The sequence below is a fragment of the Orycteropus afer genome, unplaced genomic scaffold (genome assembly GCF_000298275.1).
Source record: "Orycteropus afer afer isolate SDZICR_OR568_19922 unplaced genomic scaffold, OryAfe1.0 scaffold00001, whole genome shotgun sequence".
NCBI lineage: Eukaryota > Metazoa > Chordata > Mammalia > Tubulidentata > Orycteropodidae > Orycteropus > Orycteropus afer.
In genome coordinates this window covers 14,363,209-14,376,571 of record NW_006921588.1, presented here as the reverse complement: position 1 = coordinate 14,376,571, position 13,363 = coordinate 14,363,209, and the positions used below count along the sequence as shown (strand labels likewise).

The window sequence follows — 13,363 nt, the reverse complement described above, 5'->3', positions numbered from 1 at the left end:
ATATTGTATTAGTCTGTTATTGTAAAAGTCAAGGAAAGGTTTATCTATGGAAGGAAATTTTCTTTGTTGGTTACCACGGGTGGGAGGGGAGGGGAGGGAACGCTGTTAGATAGATAGAGATAAGTATTGATTTGGGTGAAGAGAAGGGCAATGTACCAAATGTGAGTGACCAATATGACACCACTGAGGATGAGAAAGACATAGAGAGGTACATGGGAGGTACAGACAACACATATGAACCCTTTTGCACATACAGTACTGCGTTGTCAGGGAAGGCAAACATGGGTATACGGGTGGACAGATGGGTGGACAGGCTGAACTATTAGGTATGTCTATGAAGTGGAGAGTGTATCCAAGAACATGCATAGGGTTGACAGACAATGGCTTATAAGTTTATGTGTATGATCAGAATTCCCAGGTGTGTAGTAGACCTGACAAGGGGCAAGGTTGTAGTCACTGCTTGGTCACAGCCAGCTACTCAGAAGGACCAAGCAGTGGAACCTGTGGGCTTGGGACCATGGTCGCAGGGGACATCAAGCTCAATTGGCATAACGTACTATACAAAACATTGTTCCACCTCCTACTTTGGTGAGTAGCAACTGAGATCTTGAAAGCTAGTAAGCTGCCATCTAGATGCAACGATGGGTCTCTCCTCATCCAGAGCAAAGAAGAATGAAGAAAACAAAAAATTCATGCAAACTATTAGTCCTAGCGACTGGTACACCATCCGATCTGCAGCCTATATGACTACGAGACCAGAAGAACTAGGTGGTGCCCGGCTACCACTGTCATCCACTTGGAAGGGGATCTATGTAGGAGATCCTTGGTAGAGAGGGAGAACAATGTGGAACAAAACTCAAAATCATTTAGAGAAAAAAAAAAGGGGGGGGAGGAGGGGACGAGGTTTGCTGGTCTGACAGAGCGTGGTGGAACGACTGAGACTATGGCCCCTAGATGCCCTTCAGGTCTGGAATTGAACCCACACTTGTGGCTTCTAGCCATACAAAAGACAGGCGTATGAGTCGAACATTTACCTAAGGTAGATATACTCCTTGCAGAGAACAATCATGAGAGAAAGAAGGGCTGCTTATGCACAGGGAGGCAACTCAGGGAGTGCATGGAGGGTGGACACAGAGAAGAGGTAACTATCGGGAAGTGGGAGGGAAGCTGTTGCATTGTGGTAAATTGTGGTCAATGTCATGAGATAAAGTGTATGTGAACTGTTGTAATGGAACGTGAATTTACTCTGTAAATTTTCACCCAAATCACACACACACACACAAAAAAGAAATATTTAAAAAAACAGACTTTGAATCTTTCCAATTCCTCACATAAAAACACAGCTACCAGAGCACAAAACCAAAACACACAATTGTATTTACCACAAATCAAATGTCAAGATATCCTCACAACCCTGAAATTACAAGTGGCTGGGGATAAACCATCAAGGAAAAGAAGATCTGTGAAGTATCAGTCTCTGTGTAGAAAAGCAGAAGGCTGCAACAGAGAACCAGAGATAGAAAAACCCAGAGCTTACAAGTATTCACTTGAAAGCACAGAAGGTCCATCAGCAGATAATTGCAAGAAATCAACAGCAGAGTTAGAAGAGGCTAGAGCAATTAAATCTTTATGAATTGTTAAAATGATCAGACAAGTTCTGTACTAAGACAGGGCTCCAAAGTGAGAAGCGTCTGAGAATGGGATAAAAATTGAACAGGATAAGACAAAAGAGATGAAGGAAAGAGAAAACACAAATAAATGTAGACGAAGAAAGAGAATCAGGAAATCTTGAAAAGCAAGGAATTGTATTTGTTAATCCTACATTAAAACAACAGAAAAGTGAGTTCTGTGAAGTTACAAAAACTACGTGGAACAACCGTTCCTTCCACAAGACCAGATAAACTAATTCCACATAAAAATGAACAACTAAAAAAAGGTATCATATTTAAATTCCATAAATAATTAGTATAAGAAAAAACAGATTATGGAACAGAATAGTATCTTTATAATGAAAACACAAATAGAAAGACTGAACTCAGGAAATAATAAAAAAAAGCAATTTTAAGAAGATACTATATTAGAAGAATGGAAGGAAGGTTGGGCAATCTACTTCTGGTAGTGGTACCGCCTCGGAAACCCAAGAAGGGGTCACTATGAGTTGGATCTGACTCGATGGCAGTGAGTTTGGTTTGGCTTGTATTAGAAGAAACACAAATTTAAATAAACACATCAAATAACATATTAAAATAAACATAAGCCAAATAAAAAAATACATAAATACACAAGATCTGAAGAGATATAAAACGACTCAAGAGAAATATGAAAGACAAAGAAGATTCAACATACAAATAAAGGCAATCCCTGAAATAGAAAACCAAAGCAATGAAAAAGAATACAAAAAAACTACAAGAAACTTTGCTAAATATTAAAATAAAGAAAACTTGAATCTACCTATGAAAGAATACATCAAATTCTTGAGACTATCAAAAAGTGATTAATATGACAGTAAGTATTACAGAAGAGGAGGGAAAGGGTTAAGACAAAAATGGGGCACATGGAGGGGGTTTGGGATGACTTACAAAGTTCTATTTCTTGATAACCATGCTAGCTGATTACAAAGCTGTTTGCCTTAGGACAACTCATTGTTTTATAAGGTTTCTGTTGTCCAATTTTATAATGGGCTGGAAAAAAAAAAAAAATGAAGCACATTTGATCATTTAACTCTCCTGCATACTTTCTGAAAGCTCCTTTTGCCTGAAGGAAAAGCTGCAAATTCCTTACTAGGCCAAATAAGACCCTCTGTTATTTAATCCCTTTCCAGCCTTATAGCTCACTGAACTCCCAACCTCACACAAATATTCTATGTCTCAACCATAAAAGTCACATTGTTTTAACGGTAGGGTTGAATAGCTGATTACTGTAATTGCCGTCAATAAGTTGTACACCTGTAAAAAGCTGAATTGGGCAAAGCTCTGTGGCAGGTATATTTGTAACAATGAGTAAAAAAAAAAAGAAAGAAAAGTAGCTGCTGAGGTGCCTCATGGGATTTGGTTCGCTGGTTTGGAGAATTAAGTTATCATGTTAGCTGGCCTAAGAATGTGTTTAGTTCACTGTGTATGTAGTGCCTGACGCTTTAAGAGCTTGCAAGCAGCCATCAAGGTACAACTGGTCTCTCTTCAGCTGGAGCAACAAAAGGAGAGTCAAAAACAGGAGAAAATGGATGTGTAGCTAATTGCTTCCATGAACAACTGCCTCCCTTTAACATGAGGTGAGAAATGGATGATGTCAGCTACCATAACTGAACCTTTTGGAATCCAGAAGAGAATACTGATCAAAAAGGGAAAATGTAGAACAGAATTTCAAATTCTCATAAAATCTAGACTTTCTGTAGCCAAAGAGGCTAAATGAATGAATCCCCAAAACTGTTTGTCTTGGGGTTCTCCAGTGCTCCTACAACAGACATACCACAAGTGGATGGCTTTAACAAACAGGAATTTGTTCTCTTACAGTTTAGGAGGTTAGATATTTTGAATGCAGAGTGCCAGCTCCAAGGGCTGGGTGAAGGCCCCTTGACTTTGGGCTTCAGCTCTGCCTCTTATCCCAGGCTCACTGTAGCTGGAAGTTTCTCATAAATCATGTAGCTGCTGGCTACTGAGGCTTATGAACCCAAGGTCAGCAAGCAGGATGGCATAATCCCAAGATCAACAGGCAAAATGGCAGGCCACTGGTTCAAGTCCAGGAACTGGAGATGAAGACTGGGCCAAATGCAGGATCCTGATGTGCCAAAAAGCTACAGATCTTATGAGCCCATTACTGTAAAAAGACAGAAAAGGGTTTGCTTGGGAAAGGGAACTCACTTAGTAGGTTACCAGGATGGGAAGGAAAGGGATTAATTTTGGGCTAGTTGGGGCCTTCATGCTGACATGGGTTAGGGGAGGGATATACAGGAAGGATCTATGACCACCATGGTAACATTAGGAAATGGGAGGACACTGAATTGTACACATAAGATACAGATGACAGATGCTAATACCAACCAATGTGTCCACAATACTGCATTTCCATTAACACCAAACACCAAGCTACAGATAAAACACATAAACACCTGAGATGATCAGATGGGGAACAGTGAACAGAAGTATACTCTAGACCAAGGAAAGATTCAGCTGAGGCTAAACTTGCAAAGACACCAGTGATACAAAGTACCTGAAGTCCCTACAGAAACAACAGAAGACAGACATAGAGTAGTCCCTCACAACCAACCAGACACTGAGAGAGAGATCCAACAGATCTACCCTCTCAGGACCACAGAACTGGGGAACACCAGACTCAATTGGCACAACAAAATATATAAAAGCCTTGCTCCACATCCTACATTGGTGAGTAGCAACTGGGGTCTTAAAAGCTTTCAAGGCCATTTAGAATACAGTTAACAGTCTCCTAGTGTTGGAAGCAAAGAAGAACCAAAAAAAAAAAAAAAAAATCAAGGGCATTTAGAAGCAAAAAGCCCTAGGACACGATGGCCCTTGAGACCAGAAGAACTAGATGGTGCCTGGCTACCAATGCCAACCACTCAGGAAAGGATCAAATCTGGAGATCCTGGATAGAGTGGAAGGAAAAATGTGGAACAAAATCCAAAAACTCAATAATGACCAGAATTATTGGTCAGATGAAATCTGGTGAGACCCCCGAATACTATGGCTCTGGAATACATTCTGCGCCTGGAATAAAATCCATCCCCAGGGGCTGGCTCTCAGTCCAATAGTTACCAAGATGTACACGCAGACCACTCAACCCAGGATGACGTACCTACATACTCTACGGTAATACATCCCTTAGAGCAACAGACCATGGGACACCAGAGGACCAACATTCAAATTGAGGAAATGCAGGACTAACAGGAGTGCATAAATATGAGGGGCACAGGGGGCGGGTCACAGGGTAGGGAGGGGAGGCAACTGGGTTAGGTAGTGTTGGACATGGTAAATGGGGAATGAAAGTAAATGTACACATTACACTGAATGCAAAACAAGCTCTTAACAAAAAAATAAGAAAAGCTACAGACCTTTCTCAAAGTGTCTCTTTATATACTGGAAACAGACCACACCCCAGAGGCAACACTTAGGTGCTCACAGCAGATTCCACCACAGAGGTGATTACAATCTCATCACGGGGAGTAACTACAGCTGCCCAGCCACTCAAAACTAACACCCGCCAAGCTGACACACACCCTTAACACACAATTGCCCTGAGATAATCTTTAAACACTAAACCAAGAATATCCTCTCGATAGTTTAGCTTAATTAGTAAAGAATATTTGACTGGAGCATTGTGCTCTTTTATGATCTGTAATGGGTAAGGCATTTGGCTGCTAACCAGAAGGTTGGTGGTTCAGACGCACCAGCTGCTCCGTCGGAGCAAGAGGAGGCAATCTACTTCTGTACAGATTTACAGATTTTCAACAACAAAAGTAATAAATTATTTAAAAAAAAATGTTTGCAGTTCTACAGTTATACCTTTATGTACACAGCCTTAGCCTATGCTGCTCTCTTAACCTAGGAAATATTTTTGATCATCACTCTGCACCCCACGTCTCCCTGCTCTCCACAGCATACATTCATCAGTAGCTACTTACCCATCGTAAGACCGATCTCAAGCCTCCCTTTTTTGATGTCCTTATCACCAGCCTCTCCCCTGTGCCCTCTCTGGCCATGATATATCTTTAAAACAGCAATTACAATGCACTATAATACTTACTTGTCTCCCTCTCTTCCAAGACTACAGTACCCTGAGAGTAGAAATCAACATTTACTTGTATATACTCCTCATGCCCAACATAGTGTCAATACAGTGCAGTTACTTTAATACTGTGTAAAGGAACTGAGGCATTGCTGTATAGCAAGAACACTGTTATTTTATCCAAACAATTCTATAAAATACATCATAAGTTGAGTTATATATAGTCAGCTGTGAAAAGTTACACCTGTTACGAAACGTCAAAAGATAATAATGAGATTTACTAAGAGTTTGAAAACTAAAAGTAAAAAAAAATAACTGGCTAACATTTCATTCTCTTGCCTTCATTCATAAATTTATATTCTGGATTAAAGGAAACAAGTTATTACCTGGTCACTAAGAGTACACTGTTCTGTGCAAATATCAGTGATGAGATTTCGAGCTTGTTTAGCCATTTCATCCAGGAACATATTACATAAGGAAAGACTGCGATCTCCAATATGATGTCGCTGTAAAGGTAGATTAACAACAGTAAATAAAAGTTACAAAAAAAGTCATTTAAATAAAAATATATTTTAAATAAACATGGAAAATTAGGTTAAATTCATACTCCACAATAATGTGCAGGGATGAGGGATGTCACAGAGTTGTTTTATATTTTGTAACAACTAATCTAAGATACAGTATTTCCTTGCAGTTGACATAAAATGAGTACTTTGTCATTATACAATATACAATTAGAAAGAATCTTAAGACAAATGTTTTCCTTAACATAAAAAACTATGAATTTAATTTTCAAATATCAAAAGATCCTCGATCCAATTCTTAAATATTATTAGTATTAAGCCTACAATGTGAAAGAACAGATTTACTTAATATTTTCTTATCTTATGCCATTTAAAAATTTATATCCAGTATATAAATCTTGACACAACCAAGAACTCTGTAGTATATAAAATGGAAAAGGAGTAAGAGACTTTTTACTATAATCCCTCTAACTTCAATGAGCTGAAATATAAAGCAGATTGCACTGAAAACTATTCATGCCAATTTACTCTCTCATACCAGATGAATTCCCTCAGAGACCTCAGAGTACTCCACACATATTCCTACCACCACATATCACTATATCATGAATTCCTCAAGGGTGGAGACTGTATTCTTTGGATCTTTTTCTAACAGAATTTAGCAAGGCAGTTGGAAATAGCGGCTTTAACAAAGTGCTAAGTGGATTAACACTGTCATGTTGCTTATTAGCTATATGACTATAGGAAGAAGTTTCAGTCCTCCAGAGACTTTCCTCATCCAGAAAACTGAGAACAAATATCACCAGTACAGGCTATGTTGCCACTTTGATGCAACAATCAAATGAAACAAAGGAGAGGATAAAGCTTCATAGGCATTATGGTTCTATAAAAATACAAATTCATTATTAATTACCTGTTTTAATTGTTTAATAAGAATTAAATCCTACTCTTAAAGAATCACAACTGTACCATCTAAATGAGAAAGCAGAAACACTAAAATAACTGACACAAGGTAGATAAGGATAGATACTATAAAATGGTACAAAGTGCTAAGACAGTATGGTAAGAGAGAGGCAAATTCTAACTGGAGAAATGGTGAAAATATTTTTTGGGGAGGTGGGATTTAATCTATGTGTTAAAGAAAAGGTACACATACAACAGGTCGAGTCCCTGACCTGGGCAGTGCAAATGGTTGAGACCTTAAGTTCTAGCCAAAAGGTTGGTAGTATGAAACTTACAAGATACCCTGGAAGACAGGCCTGACAATCTGATTCTGGAAGATCACAGCCCTGAAAACCCCACAGAGCAATTCTACTCTGCACACATGGGGTCGCATCCTAAGTGAGCACTGACTCGACAGCAACTAACAATCACAACCACAGGCATCAACGTTAGTACAGTGAAGTAAGTTTTACCTATGAGGAATGGCCTTTAAGAGGCCAAAAAGTACAGACAAGTAAAAGTAAATGATCCATAAGGTGGGCTTAGTAAGTAAAGAGTGGGAAGTAGAAGATGAGAATGGTGGGTATAGATTACACTGTTGTGGGTTTTAAGTACCTGGCTGAGAAATGTTTACTTCATAAGCAATGGAGAACTTTCAACGGTTCTTAAGAAGGAAAGCAGTACTCTTATAGCATTGCATTAGTCTTAAAGACAAATATCGAAGGCAGGAAAACCATTTAGGAATACATAATGAAGAATATTGAAAATCTGAACTACCACAGCAGTAGCAATGGTAATTAGAGAATGGATTCAAGAAATAACACAGAAAATTAAGAGGATTTGATGGGTAATTTAATGTGAAGAATGACAATGAAGAAAGTTAATGGTATACCTTAGGTATCAACTTATGGGGAAAAAAAACTATTAAATCTAAAAACTAAGTCTATTAAAATAGGTGGTGTTAATACCCTCATAAACATTAATCCCTAAATCACTCCCTAGTAAACTTCCTGCAAGCTAATCTCTGTCTCAGTCTACTTCTTATAGAACATAACCCGTAACAGATTATGTCACCTAATGCTTAAAGATGCTAATGTTATTATTTATTTTCCTACCAGTGCAGCAGTTCAAAGAGACTCAAAATAACTTTTAAGTTGATAAACTATTTAATTTTAATATATGTTCTTACCACACTTAAATTGTGGTATTTGTTCTTTAAAGATGAGAAGAAACATTGGGTAAAATTTTGATAGATATTTGGAATCAATTACTACTAAGTACTTGGGTTACTCAGTAATTGTATACAAGTATACATGTATCATGCAAATGGGAACTCTGGTGGCAAAGTGCCTAAGGCATTTGACTGTTAAGCAGAAGGCTGGTGGTTCAAACTCACCAACCACTCCTTGGAAAGTAGATAGGGCAATCTACTTCTGTAGTGATATCACCTTGGAAACTCAAGGAGGGGTCGCTATGAGCTGGAGCCAACTCAATGTTAGTGAGTTTTTTTTTTGTTGTTGTTATCATACAAATACCAGCAAATTTCTGGTGTTTGCTAAATACATCTGCAATATTAACAAGTCAGTGAAACGTCTCTTTGAGCTATTTATGTTTTCTTAGTAATTTTTAAAAAAAACTCAAATTGCCATTGAGTCGATTCTGACTCACAGCGACCCCCACTGGTTTCTGAGGCAGTAAATCTTTACAGTAGTAGATTGCCCAGTCTTCCTTCTGTGGAGTGGCTGGTGGGTTTGAACCTCCAACCTTTTGGTTAGCAGTCAAATGCCTTAGGCACTGCACCACCAGAGCTCCTTCCCTTAGTAACTTATACATTCAATATTTAAATCCTTCCAATGATAGTTTAAAAGAAAAAGTAGGCGTTGAAAATCAATTACCGTATATACTATTACCATAAACATTAATATTTACTACATGATTTATTTTAATAAAGGTAATTCCAAGTGATTTTACATTATATAATATACTCTTACATGTATATTTATCTATTCTTACATCTATTCAAGAATTCTTTTGATTCTGCATAGAGGTACATTCTTGGGAAGCTAGATTACGTTAAGTATGACTATGTGAATGTTTGGTTGGCAATATGATTTGTTTTGTGCATTCTGATTATTATATAAATCACAGCATCACTCAAAAATTACCTCTTCAGGACACAGTTCATGTGTGCAACTCATAAAGTGAGTGCAAAGTAGTGGAAATGCAATTGAGTATCTTGACTGAGAGGGTAGCTCCAAACACTGCTGAAACATCTTCTCAAAAGCACGACTATAAAAACTGTGTTGGGAAACAAATAGAAATTTAGAATAATAATTTTTATAATGAAAACGAAAATTTTACGAATCATATTTTACAGTTTATTTAATTTGATTCAAGGGAATGATTAAAAGTTACCAACTGATAGAATTTATTCCCTTAGAAGAGAATGAAAGTTATTTTTCCCAAAGAGTATCACTTATAAATAAATAATCATTTCAGAGTAATAATCATATTAGTGGTACATTAACAAACATTTAAAATAAGAAACTTGAACAGGAAATAAACCCTATCTATAAAATATGAATACATAAAATTCAAATCTTAGAACATCAAATTTCAAAGTTAAATCACTATCAATTATAAAAAATATCATTATTGTATATTCCAGTAAAAAAGAAATACTTTACCAATTAAACAATAACATGCTATTGATTTTAAATCACATATTGATTTAAGAGATGGTAAATGTAAAAGAAAATAAGTTGATAAAATATAGTACATCTCAGAGCAGTCAAACAAAGAAAAGTAGTAAATGTCTATTTTGGATGTGACAGGCAAAAGATCAAGGCAAAAATATGGGTAAAAATTAAGTAAATATGGCTGAAAATATATATTTTAAACATTAATTCAAAATGCTTTTAGTTCCAAGAAAGGAGAAAGGACTTTCTAATTGCTATATCCAAACATTTCCCTTCTTGTAACAGGTACCTTTCTGTAGCTCAAAAGTACCTGTATTTAAAATGCTCCCTTTTCTTTGAAGATAGCCTTTGGGTCAGACAATAGCATAAGGTTACAAATCATCTTATACAATATTTGCAAATTTGACGTATGGATGTATCGAAACCTAAAAAGTGTATTTTCTGAGGTGTTTCATGAGCTCCTTCAAAAGACCTCTTACACTTCCCCTGCCCAGTCATAACACAGCTAATTTAATCGTGCTAACCTACTGCCAAAATCAGTGATGACTGGGTTAATTTCCACAATAAAAGCAGTAAGAAGCTTTTCATAATGATCTCTATTCAACAGAAACTACCATCCCTAATCACTGAGACTATCTCAGCATTTTAGAAATAAAGGGACATACTAGGTTATCCCCATCAGATTCACTAAAGGGAAAACAAAGACCAAGAAGCAGAAAACAGAGTTGATATTATGCAGCTTTGGAGCCAGATTACTTGAGTCTGAACCCTGGCCCCACGGCTTATTGGTGTGATCACAACCAAGCTCACTTATTTTATTCAAACATTTATTAAGTATCTTAATAGACAAGGAGCTATGGTAGCACAGTGCCTAAGGCATCTGACTGCTAACCACAAGCCACTCCGTGGGCAATCTAATTCCATACAGATCTACCACCTCAGAAACCCAATGGGGGGTCACTATGAGTTGGAATCACCTCCACGACAGTGGATTTAGGGTTTGCTTCAATTATGTTAGACACCAAGGAAGCAAAGACAACACTTTCCTTCAAGGACCACACTATCTAGGCAAGGAGAGAGGGGAGAACAGTTATAAACCAAGTATAACAAAAGTGGTATGACAGAAACAAAGCGGAATAGGAGCACAACGAAGGGAATAGTCAACATAGCAGCATAATATCATAAACTAATATCAATTTAATAATGTTTAATATTTAATTAATATCAATTCATTAAATTAACATTCAATATCAATTTAACTTTCTATGTATTTCATTATTTTTAAATGCATTTTACTGAAATATAATTTAAGTACAGTGAAATACACAAAACAAAAATCAATGCATTCTTTTTTTTTTTTTTGCATTATTCCCTCTCCTCTCTTCCCACCCTGGCAACCAACAAAGAAAGTTTCCTTCCATATATAAACTTTTCCTTGACCCTCCACAACTAATACTGTATTTGCCTGTCTGTGATTGACTTATTTCACTCAGCATAACATTCTTCAAGTTCTTCCATGTTATGCAGTGTTTTGTTGACTCTACATTATTCTTTGTGTTGCATAGTATTCCATTGTGTGTATGTCCCATAGTAGTCCATTGTGTGTATGTCCCATAGTATGATTACCCATTCTTCTACTGAAGGGCATATACGTTGTTTCCATCTTTTTGCTATTATAAATAGTCCTGCAATGAACATGGGTGTGCATGTATCTATTCTGTCCTGTCTCTTACTTCTTTAGGCTATATACCTAGTAATGGGATTGCTGGGTCAAATGGTATCTCCAATTCCAGCTTTCTAAGTAACACCATACTGCTTTTCACAGTCCCAATTTCTCCATATCCCTGCCAGCATTTGTTGCTTTCTGTCTCGTTGAACCTTGCCATCAGTGCTGGGGTGAGATGGTATCTTATTGTTGTTTTGATTTGCACCTCTCTGATGGCCATTGATTGTGAGCATCTCTTCATGTATTTGCTGGCCATCTGAATATCCTCCTTGGTGAAGTGTCTATTCATGTCTTCTGCCCATTTTTCAACTGGACTGTTACGTTAATCCCTTTGCTGCTGAGGTGTTGGAGTTTTCCATAAATCTTAAGAGATAAATCCTTTGCTAGATATGTAATTATTGACAAGTCATATTTCATTTCTAACACTTGATTTGATCCTGATTCACAACCTTTTTTCCCCTAAGTTTATTCATGCAAAGGAGAGCCTAAAAGGCAATTTGAAGTGATTGTTTTTCACCTCCTCAAAGAAAAAAAAAAATTCACATCAGTAAGAGTTGCACTTTAGAAAATTAAAAACAGACAGAAAATCCCAACTTGGTAAAAATGTCTTTTCTTAAAAAGTTTAATAAAAATCCACTATTTCCTTTATTCCAAAGAGTCTATTACTGATGTGTCTTAAAGATTATGCTAAAATAAAAGCAATCAAGGAACATATCTTTTGATAGTAAAATTTCCAATTTCTGATTCAAAGAAAACCACAACATACCAAAATATGGAGAGATCTGATGTTTCCACCAACATTTCCACCAAGGAATCTACCATTTTTGTATGAAAAATGATAGTATTCATCATCTTTCCAAGTTCTCTATGATCTGCAAGGCTAAGTGAAGCCTTAGAGACACTAGTGTATGCCTGTAAAAGTACAGCAGAAAAAGAAAAAAGCAGTTTAGGTTTAGACCAATTACTTTAGCCCTATCAATCCTATAGAGAAAAGAGATTAATAAAAAAGTTTTAAACCATTTACTGAGATACTGAATCAGTAAGATCATCTCTTTTTTTCATTGTATGAAGGATCCTAAGCTGAAATTCTTATCAAGAACTTTTTTTACATAAATATAAAACACAATCTGATATAACGTTGGTTCATTCTGAATTCTATTCAAGTGAACTGAAGTTACTATAATATCAAAAGTATACAAGAAATATCCTTATAAATGAAATTTTCAATCTAGTGGAAGGAAAAAAAAAACTACAACCATCGCCACATGAAACAATGAGATGAATGTAAGTATTGAATATGATGATTCAATGAGATTTTAGATAATACAGACTCATTAAAATCTGAATAGTATGATGGATGGATGGATGGATGGGTGGGTGGCTGGTTGGCCAGCAGCAGGCAGGCAAGCAGGCAAGCAGGCATCAAGTCTATTCTAACTCATGGCAACCTGACACACAACAGAATGAAATACTGCCCAGTCTTGTGTCATCCTCATGAATAATGATGTTAATAGGAGAAACAATATGCAGGAATTAGAAAGTTTATGGGAACTCTGTTGCTTCCACACAAATTTTCTATAAACCTTAAACTGCTCTAAAAGTAATCTCTTAAAAAAATTAAGATTCAGAAGTAATGGATGGTGACAAATGAGATAAGTTGATTTAAATGACTCCTTTAAAAAGTTTGACAAAAACTGGAGAAGCACGTATGACTAAAAAAAAAAAAAAAAAAA

General features: G+C 36.7%; 1 protein-coding gene across 1 annotated transcript in view; it reads right to left on the bottom strand.

Moving 5' to 3' along the window:
- NCKAP1 (NCK associated protein 1) overlaps window positions 1–13,363 on the bottom strand; it is a 141,155-nt gene that overhangs the window by 33,537 nt on the left and 94,255 nt on the right. The window contains exons 17-19 of the mRNA XM_007934903.2: window positions 12,397–12,542; window positions 9,371–9,503; window positions 6,126–6,245 (exon numbers count right to left, since the gene is read on the bottom strand). Coding sequence (XP_007933094.1) covers window positions 6,126–6,245; window positions 9,371–9,503; window positions 12,397–12,542 — 399 coding nt within the window. The remainder of the gene's footprint in view (window positions 1–6,125; window positions 6,246–9,370; window positions 9,504–12,396; window positions 12,543–13,363) is intronic.